General features: G+C 45.0%; 1 protein-coding gene across 2 annotated transcripts in view; it reads right to left on the bottom strand.

Moving 5' to 3' along the window:
- NLRC5 (NLR family CARD domain containing 5) overlaps positions 1–19,022 on the bottom strand; it is a 286,405-nt gene that overhangs the window by 51,727 nt on the left and 215,656 nt on the right. For both annotated transcript variants that reach the window (XM_077454771.1, XM_077454764.1), the window contains 3 exons: positions 16,215–16,298; positions 12,586–12,669; positions 3,885–3,968 (listed from right to left, as the gene is read on the bottom strand). In XM_077454771.1, coding sequence (XP_077310897.1) covers positions 3,885–3,968; positions 12,586–12,669; positions 16,215–16,298 — 252 coding nt within the window. The remainder of the gene's footprint in view (positions 1–3,884; positions 3,969–12,585; positions 12,670–16,214; positions 16,299–19,022) is intronic.

Here is a 19,022-nt window from a genome sequence, read left to right on the forward strand (position 1 = left end):
AAAGGGGAACCCCAACGCCGAAAAAAATCGGCGTGGGGGTCCCCCCAAGTCCACAACAGACCCTTGTCCGAGCACGCTACCCGGCCGGCCAGGAAAGGGGGGCGAGCGAGCGCCCCCCTCCTGAGCCGTACCAGGCCGCGTGCCCTCAACATGGGGGGGTGCCTTGGGGAAGGGGGGGCCGCGCGGCCCCCCCACCCCAAAGCACCTTGTCCCCATGTTGATGAGGACAAGGGCCTCTTCCCGACAACCCTGGCCGTTGGTTGTCGGGGTCTGCGAGCGGGGGGCTTATCGGAATCCGGGAGCCCCCTTTAATAAGGGGGCCCCCGGATACTGGCCCCCCACCCTATGTGAATGAGTATGGGGTACAATGTACCCCTACCCATTCACCTGTGAAAAAATTTACAAAAAAAACACAACACAGGGTTAAAATATTTTATTGCACAGCTCCGGGGGTCTTCCGTCTTCTCGCCGGACTCCTCCGCTATCTTCTTGTAGCTCTTTTGCTAGCGGAGGAGTCCGGCTTTCTTCCTCGCCGCCGGCCTCTTCTCGCGACTTCGGGGGTCTTGTCCCCCTCTTCGGTTCTTCTGCCGGGCCACCGCGCCTTCTTATAGCTCTTTTACAGGCGGTGGCCCGGTCTTCTGTCGCTGCCGTCGCCGCCGCCTTCCGTTCTTCTTCTTCTTCTTCTTCTCCAGGAGATGTTGCCTCGACGATCTCTCCGGCCGGAATGCCAGGGACGCGCTCCGCTGCCACTTATATAGGGACAATGGGGCGGTGTCACATGGCTTTATGTCACATGGGTTGGTCACATGGGTTGATGTCACATGGGGACTATGACATCGTAAGGGGGCGGGGTCACCATGTGACACCAACCCATGTGACATAAAGCCATGTGACACCGCCCCATTGTCCCTATATAAGTGGCAGCGGAGCGTGTCCCTGGCATTCCGGCCGGAGAGAGCGTTGAGGCAACATCTCCTGGAGAAGAAGAAGAAGAAGAAGAACGGAAGGCGGCGGCGACAGAAGACCGGGCCACCGTCTGTAAAAGAGCTATAAGAAGGCGCGGTGGCCCGGCAGAAGAACCGAAGAGGGGGACAAGACCCCCGAAGTCGGGAGAAGAGGCCGGCGGCGAGGAAGAAAGCCGGACTCCTCCGCTAGCAAAAGAGCTACAAGAAGATAGCGGAGGAGTCCGGCGAGAAGACCCCCGAAGACGGAAGACCCCCGGAGCTGTGCAATAAAATATTTTAACCCTGTGTTGTGTTTTTTTTGTACTTTTTTTCACAGGTGAATGGGTAGGGGTACATTGTACCCCATACTCATTCACATAGGGTGGGGGGCCGGTATCCGGGGGCCCCCTTATTAAAGGGGGCTCCCGGATTCCGATAAGCCCCCCGCCCGCAGACCCCGACAACCAACGGCCAGGGTTGTCGGGAAGAGGCCCTTGTCCTCATCAACATGGGGACAAGGTGCTTTGGGGTGGGGGGGCCGCGCGGCCCCCCTTCCCCAAGGCACCCCCCCATGTTGAGGGCACGCGGCCTGGTACGGCTCAGGAGGGGGGGCGCTCGCTCGCCCCCCTTTCCTGGCCGGCCGGGTAGCGTGCTCGGACAAGGGTCTGTTGTGGACTTGGGGGGGACCCCCACGCCGATTTTTTTCGGCGTTGGGGTTCCCCTTTAAGTCCATACCAGGCGGCGGGGTCAGCGACGTCTCCTTCGCGGGCCCCGCCTACCTGGAGATGCGCTCGAAATGAGCGGACTTTCCTCCGCGTGTGTGGGTGAGTCCGTTCATTTCAAAAGTAGGGCGGATAGTATGGCGGACTTAGTCCGCCGTATTAGTCCGCTCAAAAAGTGCCGTGTGTGGGCAAGTCCGTTCATTCGAAAGTATGACGGACTGTCCGTCGGATTGTCTGACGGACTAAGTTGGCCAGACAGTCCGCCACGTGTGTACGCGGCTTATGGCTTGCCTGGCCTGGAACATTAATTATGGTGTCCCACTGCTGTTCATTCCCTGAGCTATTGTTGAAGGGACTGTTCTAAGAAGTATCTGCAGAACGAAGAGTGCCCTCCCATTACTATTCAATGTTCTGGAGTATCCGTGCTGTACAAATGCACTGATTCCTGTGTAAATGACACTGGCAGTGAAGGCGTTAACCAGGAGGTGGCAGTGTAGGGGTTAAGTGTGTCCTAGGGGCGTGTTTCTAACTGTGGGGCGTGGCTGTGTTTTACAGATCACTGATCTCTGCTCCAATCACAGGGACCAGAGATCAGTGTCACTTGTTGCTAGGCAGAACGGGGAGATGCTGTTTACATCGGCATCTCCCCATTCTTCCTCCCCGTGAGACGATCGTGGGTATCCTGCGGCGATTGAGTCCTCGGGATCCGCGGTTGGACTCACGGGGGTCCCGACTGGCACACGCGTGCGCCGCCGGTGGTGCTCATGCGATGGCATAGCAGCAAATTCAAAGGGATGTACCTGTACGCCCATTTGCCTGTCTGTTCCATTCTGCCAATGTACATTGTCGTGCGCAGGCCGGGAAACGGTTAAACTAGAACTAAATGCAAAACATTTGTTTTTTTTTGGTCAAAATAAGGCTGGATTATAATTCCATCAGGAATTTTTTGCCGTTTATGTCCTATTGGGGAGATTTCCCTTCATTTCCTGTCCCAAAAGGAAAGTAGGAAGTGAGAGGAAATCCCTCCAAAGTGAGGAAATGCCTGGTTGTCACCAGGATCACCAGAACTAGTGTCTCTATTGGATGATTTTCTCTTTATAACTGTTCTGCGCACAACACAAAATTTGGATTATTCTTTTACTTTCACTTTTGATGATAATGGTAAAAAGGAAAAATCAAGAGATAAATCTCCCTAAAAGGGGCTCAGACAGCAATAAGAACCTAATCCCTTTCTACTCTATCCAAAACTAAAAACAAAAATTGCCTTTAGTTATACTTTAAAGGCTACCATTTGCATAAAAGTGACTATGCAAACAAGGTTCTCTGATACTTACCAGGGCGGGGGGGGTCTGAGGGTGGCAAACAAACCCCCCCAGTCGGTCACCCACCAAACCCCCCAACCCCCTTTCTCGCTCGCTCATTCATCCGCCTGCCCCACCAGCCCACACTTACCCCTGCTGGGAGCGGGACCGGAGACCAGGGGAGCCAAGCTGATTCGAAGTGTCAGGCATGCCTGGATGACGTGCATGTCTGGATGAAGTGGGAGGAGGGAGAATGGAAGCCAATGCTTCTCCTCTCAGCCATTCAGGCCTAATTGGCTGGGAGAAGAATCAAGAAGACAATAGCAATTATTAATTTGCTATTGTCACACAAGTGGGTGGGCTTGCCCTTTTTGAAGTCAATTAGAGCTTCCGGCTCTAATCTCGTTTCGAAAAAAAAAAAAAAACATTGGAATCCATGCGTCCAGTGTCTTGCATGTAAATTAGGGGCCGGGCACATGGATTAGGGGGCGGCACCCCTGCGCCCCTAATGAGTGGCCCCCACTATCTGTAATTGCCATACTTGTGGCCAGTTTCAGCACAAAAAGTCTGCCCGAAAAACCCCCATATAGTTATCATTTACCCATCCTGCCTTGCGGTTATACCCCTCCATATATTAGATGGTTGTGCACCCTCAAAAGCCACACATGGGCAGTGCACTCCATCTATCTCTGTCACAATTGGAGCAATCCATTTTAATGTTTGTCTGCTCATAATTTATTTTTGGGAACCCATGGCATGGACGGGCTGCAAGCTTTAAATAACTACCACTTCCCCCCAACAAAACAGATGTTTGCCTTTCACTACACCCAACATGTAAAATGGTCTAAAACCTTTTCAGCATATTCCAGGACAATGCAGAACTGCTTGTTTTAAAACAGAAGTAAAAGTTGATTTACCTGATGTGTTCAATCCTGTGACAAGAGACCAAAGCATCCACAAACTGATCTCCAGGTACATCCTCAAGACCACAAGACTGTAGCCTGTGTGTGAAAAACATATCTGATTATAGTCCACAGCTCAAATAAATAAAAATAATATAATTGCCCATAGAAAGAAAATCCAGAGCTACCAATAGTGCTTTTTAGTTTCTAAACTTTTAACTTCCCCAAATAATGCTTTAAAGGCTTCAACCAAGATTGAAAATAGCTTTGAAAATCCTCTTTCACAAACTGAGACCTGGGTGACCAATGCCTTGGGCTCCTTTCACGTGATCAGACTAATCGGGTTTGCCTGTCTGTTTTTCAGGCGGACCCCACTGGACCCTCCATTCACTTCTAAGGAGCAGCAGATGTAAACAAACTTGTGTCCATTTAGAACCCTATCATATGAGCTGGACTCTGCTTGACTTGAGAGCGAGTGGATGACAGGTCCAGTTTATTCAGAGCAGATGCAGACACAGCTCTGCTTTATAAGCAGCCAGATGTAAATGGACCGGCTGTCCGTTTACATTCAGCTGTCCTCCTATCTGATCCACTAGGCAGGAGGGGAATAGATCCCTTTCCGTTTTTTCTTGTTTTTTTTTATCGGATCCGATTGAAGTTAAGCGGGTGTAAGGCCTCATTCACATGAGCTACATTGGCCATGGTGTCTCAAATTTACTGCAGATACCTGTGGCTGAGATTCCAGGTGTTCCAATCTGTAATGACCCCTCAGCCTGCATGGCTCAAGGGCAGGCTGAAAGGAGCCAGGGCTTCTGTGGCTATACGCATGTATCCTCATGTTTCAGCACATCCAGTGGTTACAACTTGAATATTGTATATTGAATATATAGTACAACTTGAATATTGCTGAATGTTTGTCTGATGCCGCGTACACACGACCGGACTTTCCGGCAGAATAGGTCACACGGAATCATTCCGTCGGATATTCTGATTGTGTATGGGATAATCCTATCGCTATTCTTTTAAAAATTCCGATGGACCTAGAAATTGAACATGTTTCAAATCTGTCCGACGGACGCAATTCCTATCGGGAAAACTGTTCATCTGTATGCTGGTCCGACAGACCAAATACGACGCAAGGGCAGCTATTGGCTACTGGCTATTGAACTTCCTTTTCTAGTCCCGTTGTACGTCATCACATTCAAAATGAATGGACTTTATACCATTTGTGTGTGGACAAGACCGTTCGTTCGGAAGTCCGTCATAACTCCGTCGAAAGTCCGTCGGGAAGACCGTCTGACCTTTTCTGCCGGAAAGTCCGGTCGTGTGTACGCGGCATCAGACAAACATTCGGCAATATTTAAGTTGTACTAAAGCTTAATGAAGCCTGCAATTAGACATTAGTCTTAGCCCTTGTACACACGGTCAGACATTCCGACGGAAAATGTCTGATCGGACCACGTTGTCGGATAATCCGACTGTGTGTGGGCTCCGTCGGACAAAGTTTTAGAGCTGGGCTATAAAACTTTCCGACAACATGATCCGATCAGACTTTGTCCGATTGTGTGTAGAGAATTCCGATCGGACAAAGTGCCATGCATGCTCAGATCAAATTCCTAGACCAAAGCTATTGGCTACTAGCCTGAACGTAGTCCAGTCGTAACGAAATAACGTCATCACGTTACGTACGATCGGATTGTCCGACCCTGTGTATGCAGCACCAGTTTCGGACAAAATCCGTCGGACAAAATCCGACGGATTTTGTTGTCGGAATGTCCGACTGTGTGTACAAGGACTTAGCGAAAGCTTGTTGTATAGACTGATGATATACAAGCTGGAGCCCATGTGAAGGTCTTATTACCCATTTATACAGATAATGATTCTCTAAAACCCCTACTGCTACCTGTACTAGTGTACATTTAGAGAATAGATAGACTAGCATTTAACACCAAGCAAACAATTGATTTGAAACTTGGAATTAAAGCCTAGAATTAAAAAAAAAAAAAAACTTTTTCTTAGTTACTTATATTTTTAATTACGGTACATAAATCTATAAATCAGATCTAAAAGCGAGACACATGTAAAATGAAGAGAGACGGGGAAACTGGTGACTCAAACACAACACAAATGAATCTAATAGATAATAAGTATAATAAGATAAATACCATGGATCCAAATTCAATGAATCCTTTACAATTTCTTACCACCTACACATTCCCAATGTACAAATGCTTCATTCAGAAACTATGAATTGAACACGGAACAGTGTGGTAAAAATAGGCCAGCTTCAAGACTGAATACTTTAGCTCTGTACAGCGGCAAGGAACAAAGTGGGGAATTTATCGAAATTTGGGCAAACGGAATCTGGAGCATAGTAGCCAATCGGCTTCTATCTTCAGTTTATTCAGTAAAGCACCAGAAAAATAAAAGTAAAAGCTAATTGGTTGCCATGAACAGCTAGCTGCTCCCGTTTCAATCAATTCTATTGAAAGTGTGTTTATTACTATTATTATTATTATTATTCAGGATTTATATAGCGCCAACAGTTTGCGCAGCGCTTTACAATATGAGGGCAGACAGTACACTTACAATACAAATCAATACAGGAGGGATCAGAGGGCCCTGCTCGTTAGAGCTTACAATCTAGATAAAGACAAACAGAATCTCAGAATTCCCAGTAAGTTTGCATCTGTTACTTTAATTGTATAGAACACGTTGCCACTTTTCTTTGCTACCGACTTTATGAATTAGACCAATTTTTTTTTTTTCCACAGCACTGCCACATAATAGGAATAATAATAATAATGAGCATATATTATTTATTTTACAAATAATATAGTATGTGCTGCACAAGCCGAAACACACACACGGCTGAGAAAGCTGTGCAGGATTTTTGTGTGGGGAACATTTAAGTCACAGTGACAGAAGCCTGGTGCTGGGTGCAGCCCGCACTTGGCAATAACATAGGTCAGCACACAGGATATCAGCTCTGGCATTCACAGCTAACAAAATAAAATGTTCTTTTCACTTGCTGCTAAAAAGGAAGTTGCTATAGCAACCTTTCAGTGCCTGTCTGTGTATCCGCCTCACTGGTGATGTCATCAGATGCCCCAGGACTACGGTGCCATGAAATAAACAGCAGCTGACAGGGGTGAGCCGCGAGGAAGTGTGTGGGCTGCATGAGCCGATCTGCAGTGGCATCTGACTACCATCACTGTACGCAAGGGGTCACTGAGAACCCAATTCTACAAAAGTCACCAGTTAAAAAAGACCGATCACAGTAATGGTTACACGTTCAGTTAACAGAACCATTTTCAGCAATAGTGCTTACTAAAATACATTAGAACGTTTTACTCGGCTGTGGATTCGAAATTGTTATTTACTTTTCTCTGCTCTTTTGAAGATCTGCACACTCCTTCACTGATTCCCACCAGTGCACTGGAGAAAGCGATGCATAGATTGGCAGAAATAATAGTTATAAGGTAATAAAGCAATTATTAAATTATGAAATCAAATGAATTGACCATACTGTGAAAAGTAACAGGCTCATTCTACAGAAGGGTCTTTTGAGGACAACTAAACCCAAGCAGAAAAATGTGATATATTGCAGCTTACAGTTCTTAGATGTATTGGCTGCATTCATTTTCTTTTTGTTCTTTTCAAACTAAGAACATCTTAAGCAAATACAGAAAATGCCCTTTGATCCTGCCAGAAATGCAGTGTCCTTGTCATTTCTTGTGAGCTGTATCAAAGATTATCTTCCTTCCTAGCTATCTTCTGCAAACTACCAATTGCCTTGCCCCCATGCAGTAGAGATCAATAGCTGTGGACATGTTTGTAGTCCATATCAGGAGAGCAGCCTAGGGTGATATCCATGGCTCCCTCCATAGATACAGTGGCATACCTCCAAACATTTTGAGATGGGAATGAGGGACAACTACTAACAAACGTATGTAGGCATAGGACACACCCCCTTAAAGAAGAATTAACCCCCCAAAAAAAGTTAATTAACTACCTGACATCTGCGCTATGGCCGAATGATGGCCACAGTGCGGATGTGAATTCCCGGGGAGGCCATCATATGACAGCCTCCCCTGTGCACGCTCCCTGTGCGCGCTGTGATCACCGATTCAATGAGACTCGGGTGATCACCGATCCGAGAAAGGGGCCGGTCCGCATACTAGCTCATTATGAAATACTTACCGTAGAACGAGGCCCCGACATCTGGCCCGATCCACGCCGAGGGAGCTGACATGCTCCCTCTGCGTTTCTTCCGGGTATCGCGGCTCCGGCGCTGTGAGTGGCCGGAGCCGCGATATCGTCACTCCCACGCATGCGCGCGGGAGATTTCATTCCGACCGGCCAGCCACTGCCGGATTTTCAGGCCGAGAATCCCCTTGTGCGCATGCGCCGCTGCAGTCAGCGGCGCATACCGAGGGGAATATCTCCTAAACCGTACAGGTTTAGGAGATTTTTTTTTTACCTACAGGTAAGCCTTATTATAGGCTTTCCTGTAGGTAAAAGTTTAAAAATTGGGTATACAACCACTTTAACCCCTTCACTGCCAGTGACATTTTTTACAGTAATCAATGCAATTTTTTAGCATTGAGCGCTGTATTAATGCCAATGGTCCCAAAAATGTGTCAAAATTGTCCGATGTGTCTGCCATACTGTTGCAGTCACGATAAAAATTGCTAATCGCTGCCATTACTAGTAAAAAAAAATTATCAATAAAAATGCCATAAAACTATCCCCTATTTTGTAGACGCTATAACTTTTGCGCAAACCAATTAATAAATGCTTATTGCAAAATTTTTGTTTATTACTAAAAATATGTAGAAGAATACGTATCGGCCTAAACTGAGGAAAAAATTTTTTTTTTTAAATATTTTTGGGGGATATTTATTATAGCAAATAGTAAAAAATAATGTGTTTTTTTCAAAATTGGCACTATTTTTTTGTTTATAGCGAAAAAATAAAAACCGCAGAGGTGATCAAATACCACCAAAAGAAAGCTCTATTTGTGGGAAAAAAAGGATGTAAATTTTTTTTGGGAGCCCCATCGCAAGACTGTGCAATTGTCAGTTAAACCGACGCAGTGCCGAATCACAAAAAGTACTCTGGTCAGCAAGGGGGTAAATTCTTCCAGGGCTGAAGTGGTTAATATATACCTTGCTTTGTTCCAGCACTGCACCGTTCAGTTGCCAGGAGTGAGGGAAATGCCTGTGTATACTGAGTTGCTAGTTTTGTAGCTTGCACAGGACTGTTGTCTCCCTTTTCCTCATAGTGCTGGTTGGTCTAATGCTGTCTTTTTGGAATTAGTTACATGCTTCTCCATACCCGAAAGTACAGAATTGCGAAGAAAAGTATAAACTGTGGGGGATTAAATCAAACCCATTGCTTTGCCCTAAATGGGTAAAGCGCACATTTGCTTTAAGTAGGCTGTACTTTTCTTCCCTGCATCTCCTTGCCACTTAATCCTCCACCAGGCCACCTAAACATACCTGATACTTTTCAGTTATGGAGGAACCTGTGACATTCTTTAGGGTTGATTTAATAAATGCCTAGAATAATAGACTACAGTTTGCATAGTGCACTTGCTCCAGAGCTTAGTAAATAAGATAAAGCTTCACTCTGCAAAACGTACCTGGTCATTAGGGCCGACCCTACCATGGGTCCCGCTGGATCCATTAGACCCAGGCGGCACTTTGGTGCGCACCACCAAAACCAGATCAGATGCACAGCTTTCCTCCACCTGGCCCAGCAGGCGCGGCACTCCCCTTCCCCTACCTTATTTACACAAGACGCTTCAAGTTAAGAAGCGAGTGATTGGTTACTAGAGAGCGGGGAGGTGCCAACAATCAATCACCTGCCTTTCACATTTAAAAGCCCCGCCCTTTGTCTGGACCTGCCATGCTTCTCGTCTTGTGTAAATAAGGTAGGGGAGGGGGAGTGCTGCAATCTCATGGAAGGGGCTGTTTGTAATATTGATGGAGGACGGTGATGGGGTCTGCGATTATGGGGGGATGAGGGGATTCTGTGAGGTGGGGGGGGATCTGTGATGGATAGGGGTCTGTGATGGAGAGGGGTCTGTGATATGGAGTTTGTGGTTTGGAATTGAACATAAGGGTATGTCATATAATTTTTCATATAGACAAGGTGCTGTTGCATGTAAATCTGATTTTCCTGATACATTGAATTTTAGTTTTAATTATGATATAAAATCATGGATGTGGGGGCATTTTTGTTTGGGGGGGGGGGGCGGCAGCATTTAATTTTTTGGACCCAGGCAGCGCAATGTCTTGGGCCAGTCCTGCCAATCACGTACAAGGAAACTAATTTACTAAACTCTGGAGAAACTGCTCTTGCAGAGTGCAACTGCACTTTGCAAAGCGCACAGTCGATTTGCAATGCAGTGTTTTGGGCTTGAGCATACAATTGCAAGGCCCAATTGTTGCCATAGGACAGTGATGGCGAACCTTGGCACTCCAGATGTTTTGAACTGCATTTTCCATGATGCTCTTGCACTCTGCAGTGTAGTTGAGCATCATGGGAAATGTAGTTCCAAAACATCTGTAGTGCCAAGGTTCGCCATCACTGCCATAGGATGTCATTGCAAGACTATGTATAGCCTTTGTAAGTTTCCACTTGTCCAGCAGGTCACATTTTACAAAGTAAACCTTGGGTGGCCTGGTAGTGGATCAGGGCGATGGGGAGTTCAAGGAAGATCAGTACAGCAAGCTTACAATCACTTTGGTTGGGTCAACCTATCACTTTGCCCAGTACAGGTTCACCTTGAGCAGCATTAAGATTCCTTGGCTAGCGCATGGTGTTTTACAAGGAAATTCTATTTACTATAGGTAGACAAGCCACTTTGTAATTTAATTTCAATAATAATATTATTAATTATTTGTTTATTTACAACATGGAGCAAAGAAATATTTTCACACATTAACCTCCCTGGTGGTATGATTCAGTCCGGTTTTAGGTACTGAAAGCGGTACAATTATTTTGCACGGAAATCTGGCTTTTATTTTGTAGTCCTGTAATTCTTAGGAATAACGCTCTTAAAGGGGTTGTAAAGTAAAATTTTTAATTTTTTTAAAATAACAAACATGTCATACTTACCTCCACTGTGCAGCTCGTTTTGTACAGAGTGGCCCCGAACCTGCTCTTCTGGGGTCCCTCGACGGCTGTCTCTGCTTCCTCCCGCAGGTGCTTCTCACGTTAATGCGAGCTCCCTCGCATTGGTGAGAAGCACTGCGGGCGCGCTCCCGTGATACAGCCGGCGGCTATAGCCGCTCGCTGTATCACAAGGCCCCGCCCCCCGGCGCGCTGCGTCATTGGATGTGATTGACAGCAGCGCGAGCCAATGGCTGCGCTGCTTTCAATCCATCCACTCCAGCCAATCAGCGGCCAGGCTGAGCGGCGAAGAGGACGGCGGGGGCGAGCGCGGGATTTTCGAGGGGTCAGGTAAGTAAAACGGGGGGACTGGGGGCGCCGGCAGTGTGAGATGTTTTTTCACCTTAATGCATAGAATGCATTAAGGTGAAAAAACATTTACCTTTACAACCCCTTTAAATCTGTTCAAACCAGTCTAGCAGACATGATAAAGTTTATAATATAATAAAGAATAATAAAAATTATTCAATAATGTAATAAAATCCTAAAACACTGAAAAATTGACACTTTTTGGTTGCTATGGACAATCTCCAAATTCCAGGCAGTAAAAAACAGTATTTATAATATAAAAGTGCATGCAGGGCACTGCACAGACCACTAGGGACAAAGGGGGTGTGTATTTTTTAATACAGCACTGTAATCTGTAAGATTACAGTGCTGTGTGTGTTTTGTGTGTTTTTACTTTTTTGAATTTGCCGCCGTTCTCCGCTCCCGTGCGCTGTAACGTCGCAGGGAATGGAGCTCGGCGGCATTCGGCACTGTGAATCGAGCGGAGGACGGCTCGATCGCACAGCGCGGCGGACATCGCTGGATCCAGGGGACAAGGTGAGTAATGCTCCCTGTGTCCTCCCCTGCATCGAGCGAAGCCATCCTGAGTCTGGCTCGGGGTTACCGCTCCTATCAGTATATTCCTACCCCGAGCCAGACTCGGGATTACCGCTAGGGGGGTTAATAATAAGCAAATGGAAATGATGTATAATAATGTTGTTCTCCCACCCAGATAACTACCACTCAGACACACAGAGGTTGATTTACTAAAGGCAAGTGGAGTGTGCACTTTTAAAACGCAGTTGCTCTCTGCAAGAGCAGTTGCTCCAGAGCTTAGTAAATGAGCAGAGGCTCTGCTGACTTCTATTATCCAATCATGTGAAGCAAAAATGCATTTTTTACAATTTTCCTGCACATGATTGGGTATTCATTGCAAAGGTAAGCTTTACCTCATTTACTAAGCTCTGGAGCAAGTGCACTTTGCAAAGTGCACAGTCTATTTGCTATTAGTAAATCAACCCCATAGAGCCTCTTTCCTGTACCTTGACTCTTGCACTTAATCATTTTGGTAATACCTTAGTGCATTAAGCCACAGCAACCAATGAGAACATATTCCAGTATATTGACATATCATGAGTTACAGTTCATTGCACCTCACTATTCCTCTCTGCACTGCCTTATTGAAAATGTTCCCATTGTTCCACATTTACATGTTTCGACCTTTCTGTATGACAGCATAAATTGTTATAGTTAACCAACAACTTACTTGATGTCTTCCATGAACTGACACTGTCCAATTGCTTTGATAATTGTTAACCCTCCTAGTGAGCTGATTTTACTTTGGGAAATACTGTAAAATAAAAATAAAAATGCATTGAGCAAAAATAACCAAATCTAGTAACTGTAAATATACTTTCTTTAAAGCTGAACTCCAGGAAACCTAAAAATCCTTACGTGCAGTGGGGCTTCGCCCGCACTGCAAGGATTGACTGCTTGTTTCTGTATAGAGGATTTGAAAGAACAGAACTACTTACCCGATCCTCCGCTCCTGCCAGCGCCTCTGCGTTGATCCCCGCAGCCTCTTCTCCCCCCCATGCTTAGGTGGTAAAAGGGCCTCTGACATCATGCATTGGATATGAGGATGCTGAGTGACAGTCCACCGCCAGAGCATGGGGAGCACCAACTGCCAGAGGATTGGGTAAGTAAAATTGCTTTTTCTTAGGCTAAACGAGCAGTTGCACCCCCACAGCAAAAGAGGATTTTTAGGTTTCTTGGAGTTGGGCTTCAATGCTTTCTCCCCCCCCCCCCCCAAAAAAAAAACAATAACTCAATAACTTTATATTGGGAGGAGTATACAAGTAGGAACAAATAACAAAGGTTGTTCTTTCACATTGTGCTTGGTTCTCTCATTCATTAGCTGGACAAAACAGATATTTTAAGAGACAGTAACTTCAAAACTGATCAGAGAACATCTACACTTCCTCAGTAAATGTTCCATTTTGGGGTAATGCAGTCGAATGATGTTAAGTGGGTTAGTGGGTGTCCGTATGTGCTGCTGACGGTGGTCACATGGTCCTGAGCACTGGAAAACACAGTCTTTCTGCTGTTCCTGAGCTACCACCCTGTTTAATCCACCAGTCCAGTGTCTGTGGTCCTCTATATTATTTATGGGAGCATAACTTGCATGCTGAGCAGAAATGAAATCTAACATATTCCTCCATTCACTCTACACCAGGGGTCTCCAAACTATGGCCCTCCAGTTGTTCAGGAACTACAATTCCCATCCTGCCTAGTCATGTCAGAGTTTTATAATGCCTCATGGGATGTGTAGTTCCGCAACAGCTGGAGGGCCGTAGTTTGGAGATCCCTGCTCTACAAAGTATGGCTGCACCAATCTCCTGCTGTGGTTATTGTATTTTGATAGCCGACCTTGCCAGCTTTAAAAATATTTGAACAGAGCATTCATCTGATTTGGAATGGAGCCGTGTTTTGCTGACAGTTTTCCACCTGTGTCCTTCAATTTTTACATCGGATGTTTGGCGAGAGGTGGCCAACAGGACCAACCATTGAGTGACTTTTGTCCAGTTGATCAGAAAGTGATCCTCTCCTCTTGGTCCCAGCAGGTGCCCTATCTAGCAGAAAGCAAGTGGATCTGGAATTTCATCCAACATAAAGCCACTGGTACTGCAGGAAATTTTCTCCATACCTTGGCAGATTTTGAGCTCTAGTACAAATGCAGAGAAATATTGAATTAAGAAAATAGGAGTGTCCAGTGTCCGGAGTGATTCCCCACTTGATGCAAGGATATCAATCATTTATCGAGAATCAGAAATAAACAAACCGAGCCAACGCATTTCATTTGAACTGCCTTCCCCTTTCTTCAGGGATATTGGTACGTATCAACAGAGATAGGCACATCTGTATCATTCCAGACATCATCTGGCAGTACAAGGCTCTTTACAGAGACACAAGTAGCAGCACCAAGCCCACCTATCTCCATTGATGCGTACCAATAGTCCTGAAGAAGGGGGAGGCAGTTCCCCTGAAAGGAGTTGGCTCAATTTGTTCTTGATTCTCAATAAACGATTGATATCCTTGCATCAAGTGTGTCATCAGGGCTCCTCTTTTCTTATTTTAACTACTTGCCGACTAGCCGCCGCAGTTGTACTGCGGCAGAATGGCACAGCTGGGCGAAACTACGTTATGTAACGTTGCTTTGCCATGTGGTCACTAGGGGCGCAAGTGGCCCCCTCCTCGCCCACAGAGCCGATGCTCCCGCGATCACTCGGGGCACATGGAGAACCGGGATCTGTGTGTGTAAACACACAGTTTCCGGTTCTCTGAGGGGAGAAGTGACAGATCGTCTGTTCATACAGAGTATGAACAGCGATCTATCTCTTCCCCTATACAGTCCCCTCCCCCCTTCAGTTAGAACACACACGTGGGAACACATTAACCCCGTGATCGCCCCCTAATGGTTAACCCCTTCACTGCCAGTGACATTTTTACAGTAATCAATGCATTTTTATAGCACTGATCGCTGTAAAAATGCCAATGGTCCCAAAAATGTGTCAAAATTGTCCGTGTCCACCATAATGTCGCAGTCCCGATAACAATCGCAGATCGCCACCATTACTAGTAAAAAAAATGAATAATAAAAATGCCACAAAACTATCCCCTATTTTGTAGAAGCTATAACTTTTGTGCAAACCAATCAATATACACTTATTGCAGTTTTTGTTACCAAAAATATGTAGAATAGATATCGGCCTAAACTGAGGAAAAAAAAATGTTTTTTTTAAATATATTTTGGGGGGATATGTATTATAGCAAAAAGTAAAAAATGTGTTTTTTTTCAAAATTGACGCTCTTTTTTTGTTTATAGCGCAAAAAATAAAAACCGCAGAGGTGATCAAATAAAACCAAAAGAAAGCTCTATTTGTGGGGAAAAAAGGATGTCAATTTTGTTTGGGTACAATGCCGCACGACCGCACAATTGTCAGTTAAAGCGATGCAGTGCCGAATCACAAAAAGTCCCCTGGTCAGGAAGGGGGTAAAGCGGTTAATATCCCTTCTACTGAAGCGACGTCAGAGTCAGACCAGTTCAGGTAGCAGTCCTGACCAGGGGCGGACTGACAACTCATGGGGCCCCCGGGCAATAGGAGATTATGGGGCCCCCAGGCAATCAGATTATGGGGCCACACAGTATACATATACATGTACACACAGTATACACAGACACGTTTCTGTTGGCTGAGAAGGTCCTGGAGAGGTGGGGCAGCTATAATCTCAGGATTTTTAGACCAAAAGGATGTCGGTAAGGGACATTTCAGAGAGAGATGTAAAAAAAACACAGATTTTTACATACTGTCCCTGGTTTTACTGAGGCTGGCAACCCCTAGTGGCCCGGGGCCCTCGGGCAGTGCCCGAGTCGCCAAATGGTCAGTCCGCCCCTGGTCCTGACTTCCAAAGGGAGTCACAGACCTCCATTTATCCACAGAACCACTTAATACAGACTAAAAAATCCTATCTGTCCAGCGTGGTCCCTAGCTCCAACCAACAGAATGTAGAAAAAGAATCATCATTGCCTTTTCCATGGAGGAAAGAGTATGGCAACAATTATTAATGATTACTAAAAATGTTCAAATTGGATAATGAATACTTTCAATGGCTATACAGCCAATTTATACTCCCAGTGTTGTTCATAAAAAATTTTCATATTACAAGCAATGCTTAAATTTAGATGATCACATGCCAGCATTTATTCCCTTAGTGCAGTAGAACCGTTATGCAGAAAAATTTTCATTTATTATTCCTGTTATAAAGCAAAATTGTTTTAAATTTTTTTTACAGTCATCCAAATGAGAGAATATGGTTCATCAGAACAGATCTTACCTGATTTTCTTAATTTTTTTTAGCCTAGGCAGCACTGCAGCAAGCCTGTCTGCACCCGCATCCTCAATGCTATTGTAACTTAAACTGCAAATCAAAAAATAGAACATTTACTACGTTTCCCAAAAGGTGCAAAAACAATTGCCTCAATTTAATTATGTATTAACTAAAGATCTCTGGTCTATATGATAACTACCAATATATTGAAGCTTTATTGTAAAGCCTCATTTACACGGGATGTAAAAAACACTGTTATTTACTAAATGAAAATCCACTTTGCACTGTAAGTGGACTTGGCAGTAAAGTCGCTGTAGATCCGAGGGGGACATGCAAGGAAAATAATAAACAGCATTTTAGCTTGCACATGATTGGATGATAAAACCAGCAGAGCTTCCACTTATTTCAGATCTACCCCTTAGATTTAAATCTACTGCCCTTCCAAGTGCACTTGCAGTGCAAAGTGGATTTGCCTTTCATAAATAACCCCCACTGTGTGCAGATGTGTTCAGGGTCTAGTTCCGCATGCATTATTAAAATAAATTATGCTATTTAGACAGGTGCATTGGGAGCTGTTATGTTGCACTGTATTTAGCAGCATAAGAAAAATAGAATATGTACTTTACTATATGTACACGTGTTTACTATGGGGCTTATTTACTAAAGGAAAACCCACTTTGCACTGAAAGTGCACTTGGAAGTAAAGTTGCTGTAGATCCGAGGGGGATATGCAAGGACAATAAAAAACAGCATTTTAGCTTGCAAATGATTGGATGATAAAATCAGCAGAGCTTCCATTCATTTCAGATCTACCCCTTAGATTTAGAGTGACTGCACTTCCAATTGTACTTTCAGTGCAAAGTGGATTTGCCTTTTGTAAATAACCCTCTATATGTACACGTGCAAACATGTGTAAATGGACTTAAACACGCATAGGCACTAGTAACTGCATCTAAATGTGTGTAAACGTGTCTAGACTCATTTGATGCAATAAATATAAACCCATCTAAACTCATCTTAACACACCTAAACAAATGTGTTTTTTTGCCAGCAGGAACCTTGCTCTTGTAGCTTGCTCTTCCTAAAAACACGTCCGTGTGAACAAGGCCTAACTAAACGCTGAAAGCTGTGCCGAAAAAAGTGCCGCAGAGTAAAAAGGACACATGGGTCTAGCTGCTGTGAGCAGTGGCTGGCTCACAGTTAGCAGGCGAATAGGAAGGCATAGACCACCTCCCGTATGCCTGTTTGAATAGGGATTTCACACTGAATTCCCTCTTTACCATGCTGCAACTGCAACCATTGAATGCGGTGATATCATGGTTGCGGCATGGCCCCATTCACCACCACTATGGGACCTGCTGAAAAGATGTGCCCTATTTTTTTAATGTTCTCTGGAGGCCATTGACTGGTATTGATAGGTGGCTAAGGTGAGTTAAAAATGTGCCTCAACCAACTGGTTTTGCCACTGAACAGTGATCACGTGAAACAACCTTACTTACATACTATTTCTTGATCTGCACTGTGTGGAGACAGCCATCTTGCTAGCGGAGCAGAACTTTGTTTTCCCATGTCCCAGCCTCCAGCAAAGAGTTTAGGGAGCTGTCATTGTTGTGGGGCCCAAAGCAGCTGCCTCATACTTGCCAACTATCCCAGTTTAAATTCCCTTGTCCCTTGAGGTTTTAGTCCCATGCTGTGTCCTAATATCTCAGTGTGAAGTGCTGCTACTTATGCTGCCCAGCTCTGCCCTATTGTTGTGTACAGATGACTCACCTGCAGACCCTGTGTTTACATGTAAATACCGGCATTCATATGTAAATAGCAGCGACATTCATAAGTAAATAGCTGCAGCCGGCGGCATTGTTATGTAAATAAAGGAGGCATTCATATGTGTATCATCCTCTAGCAACCAATTAGTGAGCAGTATTACTGTACTGTAATCTCTAGCAACCAATTAATAAGCAGAAATAATTTGCTGTAACCTCTGTAATGTCGTAAGTCAGTGAGCCGTAATGTCGTAAGTCTTGCTGCTTTATTGGATGTCTCAGAGCAGGTGGAGAGTAAAATTGCATGGGGGGGCCCAAGAAATTTTTTGCCCAGGGTCCAATCAATAATAAAGACGGCCCTGCTCACACTTCATATATACAGCTATGAGGTTCTAGCACAACAGTGCCTAGGCGCCCTTGTATACCAATTCAAAACAAAGGGTATGTATTTCAGGGTACTACTTAACATTTGTATATAATAATATAGCAAATTTTCACTTCAGGTTCACTTTAAAAAGCCGTCATAATGTGTTGGTGGCCAAGCAATCAACGTAATATTATGAAATTTGTCCTGGTTCATCCATATACTGTATCTGAAAGAAGACTGTTAAACCCCTTTCACACTGGGGCGGTGCGGCTGTTGGCGGTAAAGCGCTGCTATTTTTAGCGACGCTTTACCGTAATTTTAGCGGCGGCCGAAAAAGTGACGCTTTGCCGGCAGTATAGCCGCACTGTCCCATTGATTTCAATGGGTAGGAGTGGTTTAGGAGCGGTGAATACACCGCTCCTTTCACCGCTCCAAAGATGCGGCTAGCAGGACTTTTTTCACTATCCTGCTAGGGCACCGCTCCAGTGTGAAAACCCCTCGGCTTTCACACTGGAGTGAAAGGGGACAGTTTTTTCAGGCGCTACACAGGTGCTATTTTTAGCGCTGTAGCGCCTGAAAACCGCCCCAGTGTGAAAGGGGCCTTAATGTTACCCATTGCAACCAATCAGATTTTTGTATTCATTCTATCCTACAGTTATGTTGGCAGAAGACCAGGTCAGTTAT

This window comes from Lithobates pipiens, unplaced genomic scaffold, assembly GCF_037356315.1.
Source record: "Lithobates pipiens isolate NorthernLeopardFrog02 unplaced genomic scaffold, aLitPip1_a1.2 Scaffold_10, whole genome shotgun sequence".
Lineage (NCBI taxonomy): Eukaryota > Metazoa > Chordata > Amphibia > Anura > Ranidae > Lithobates > Lithobates pipiens.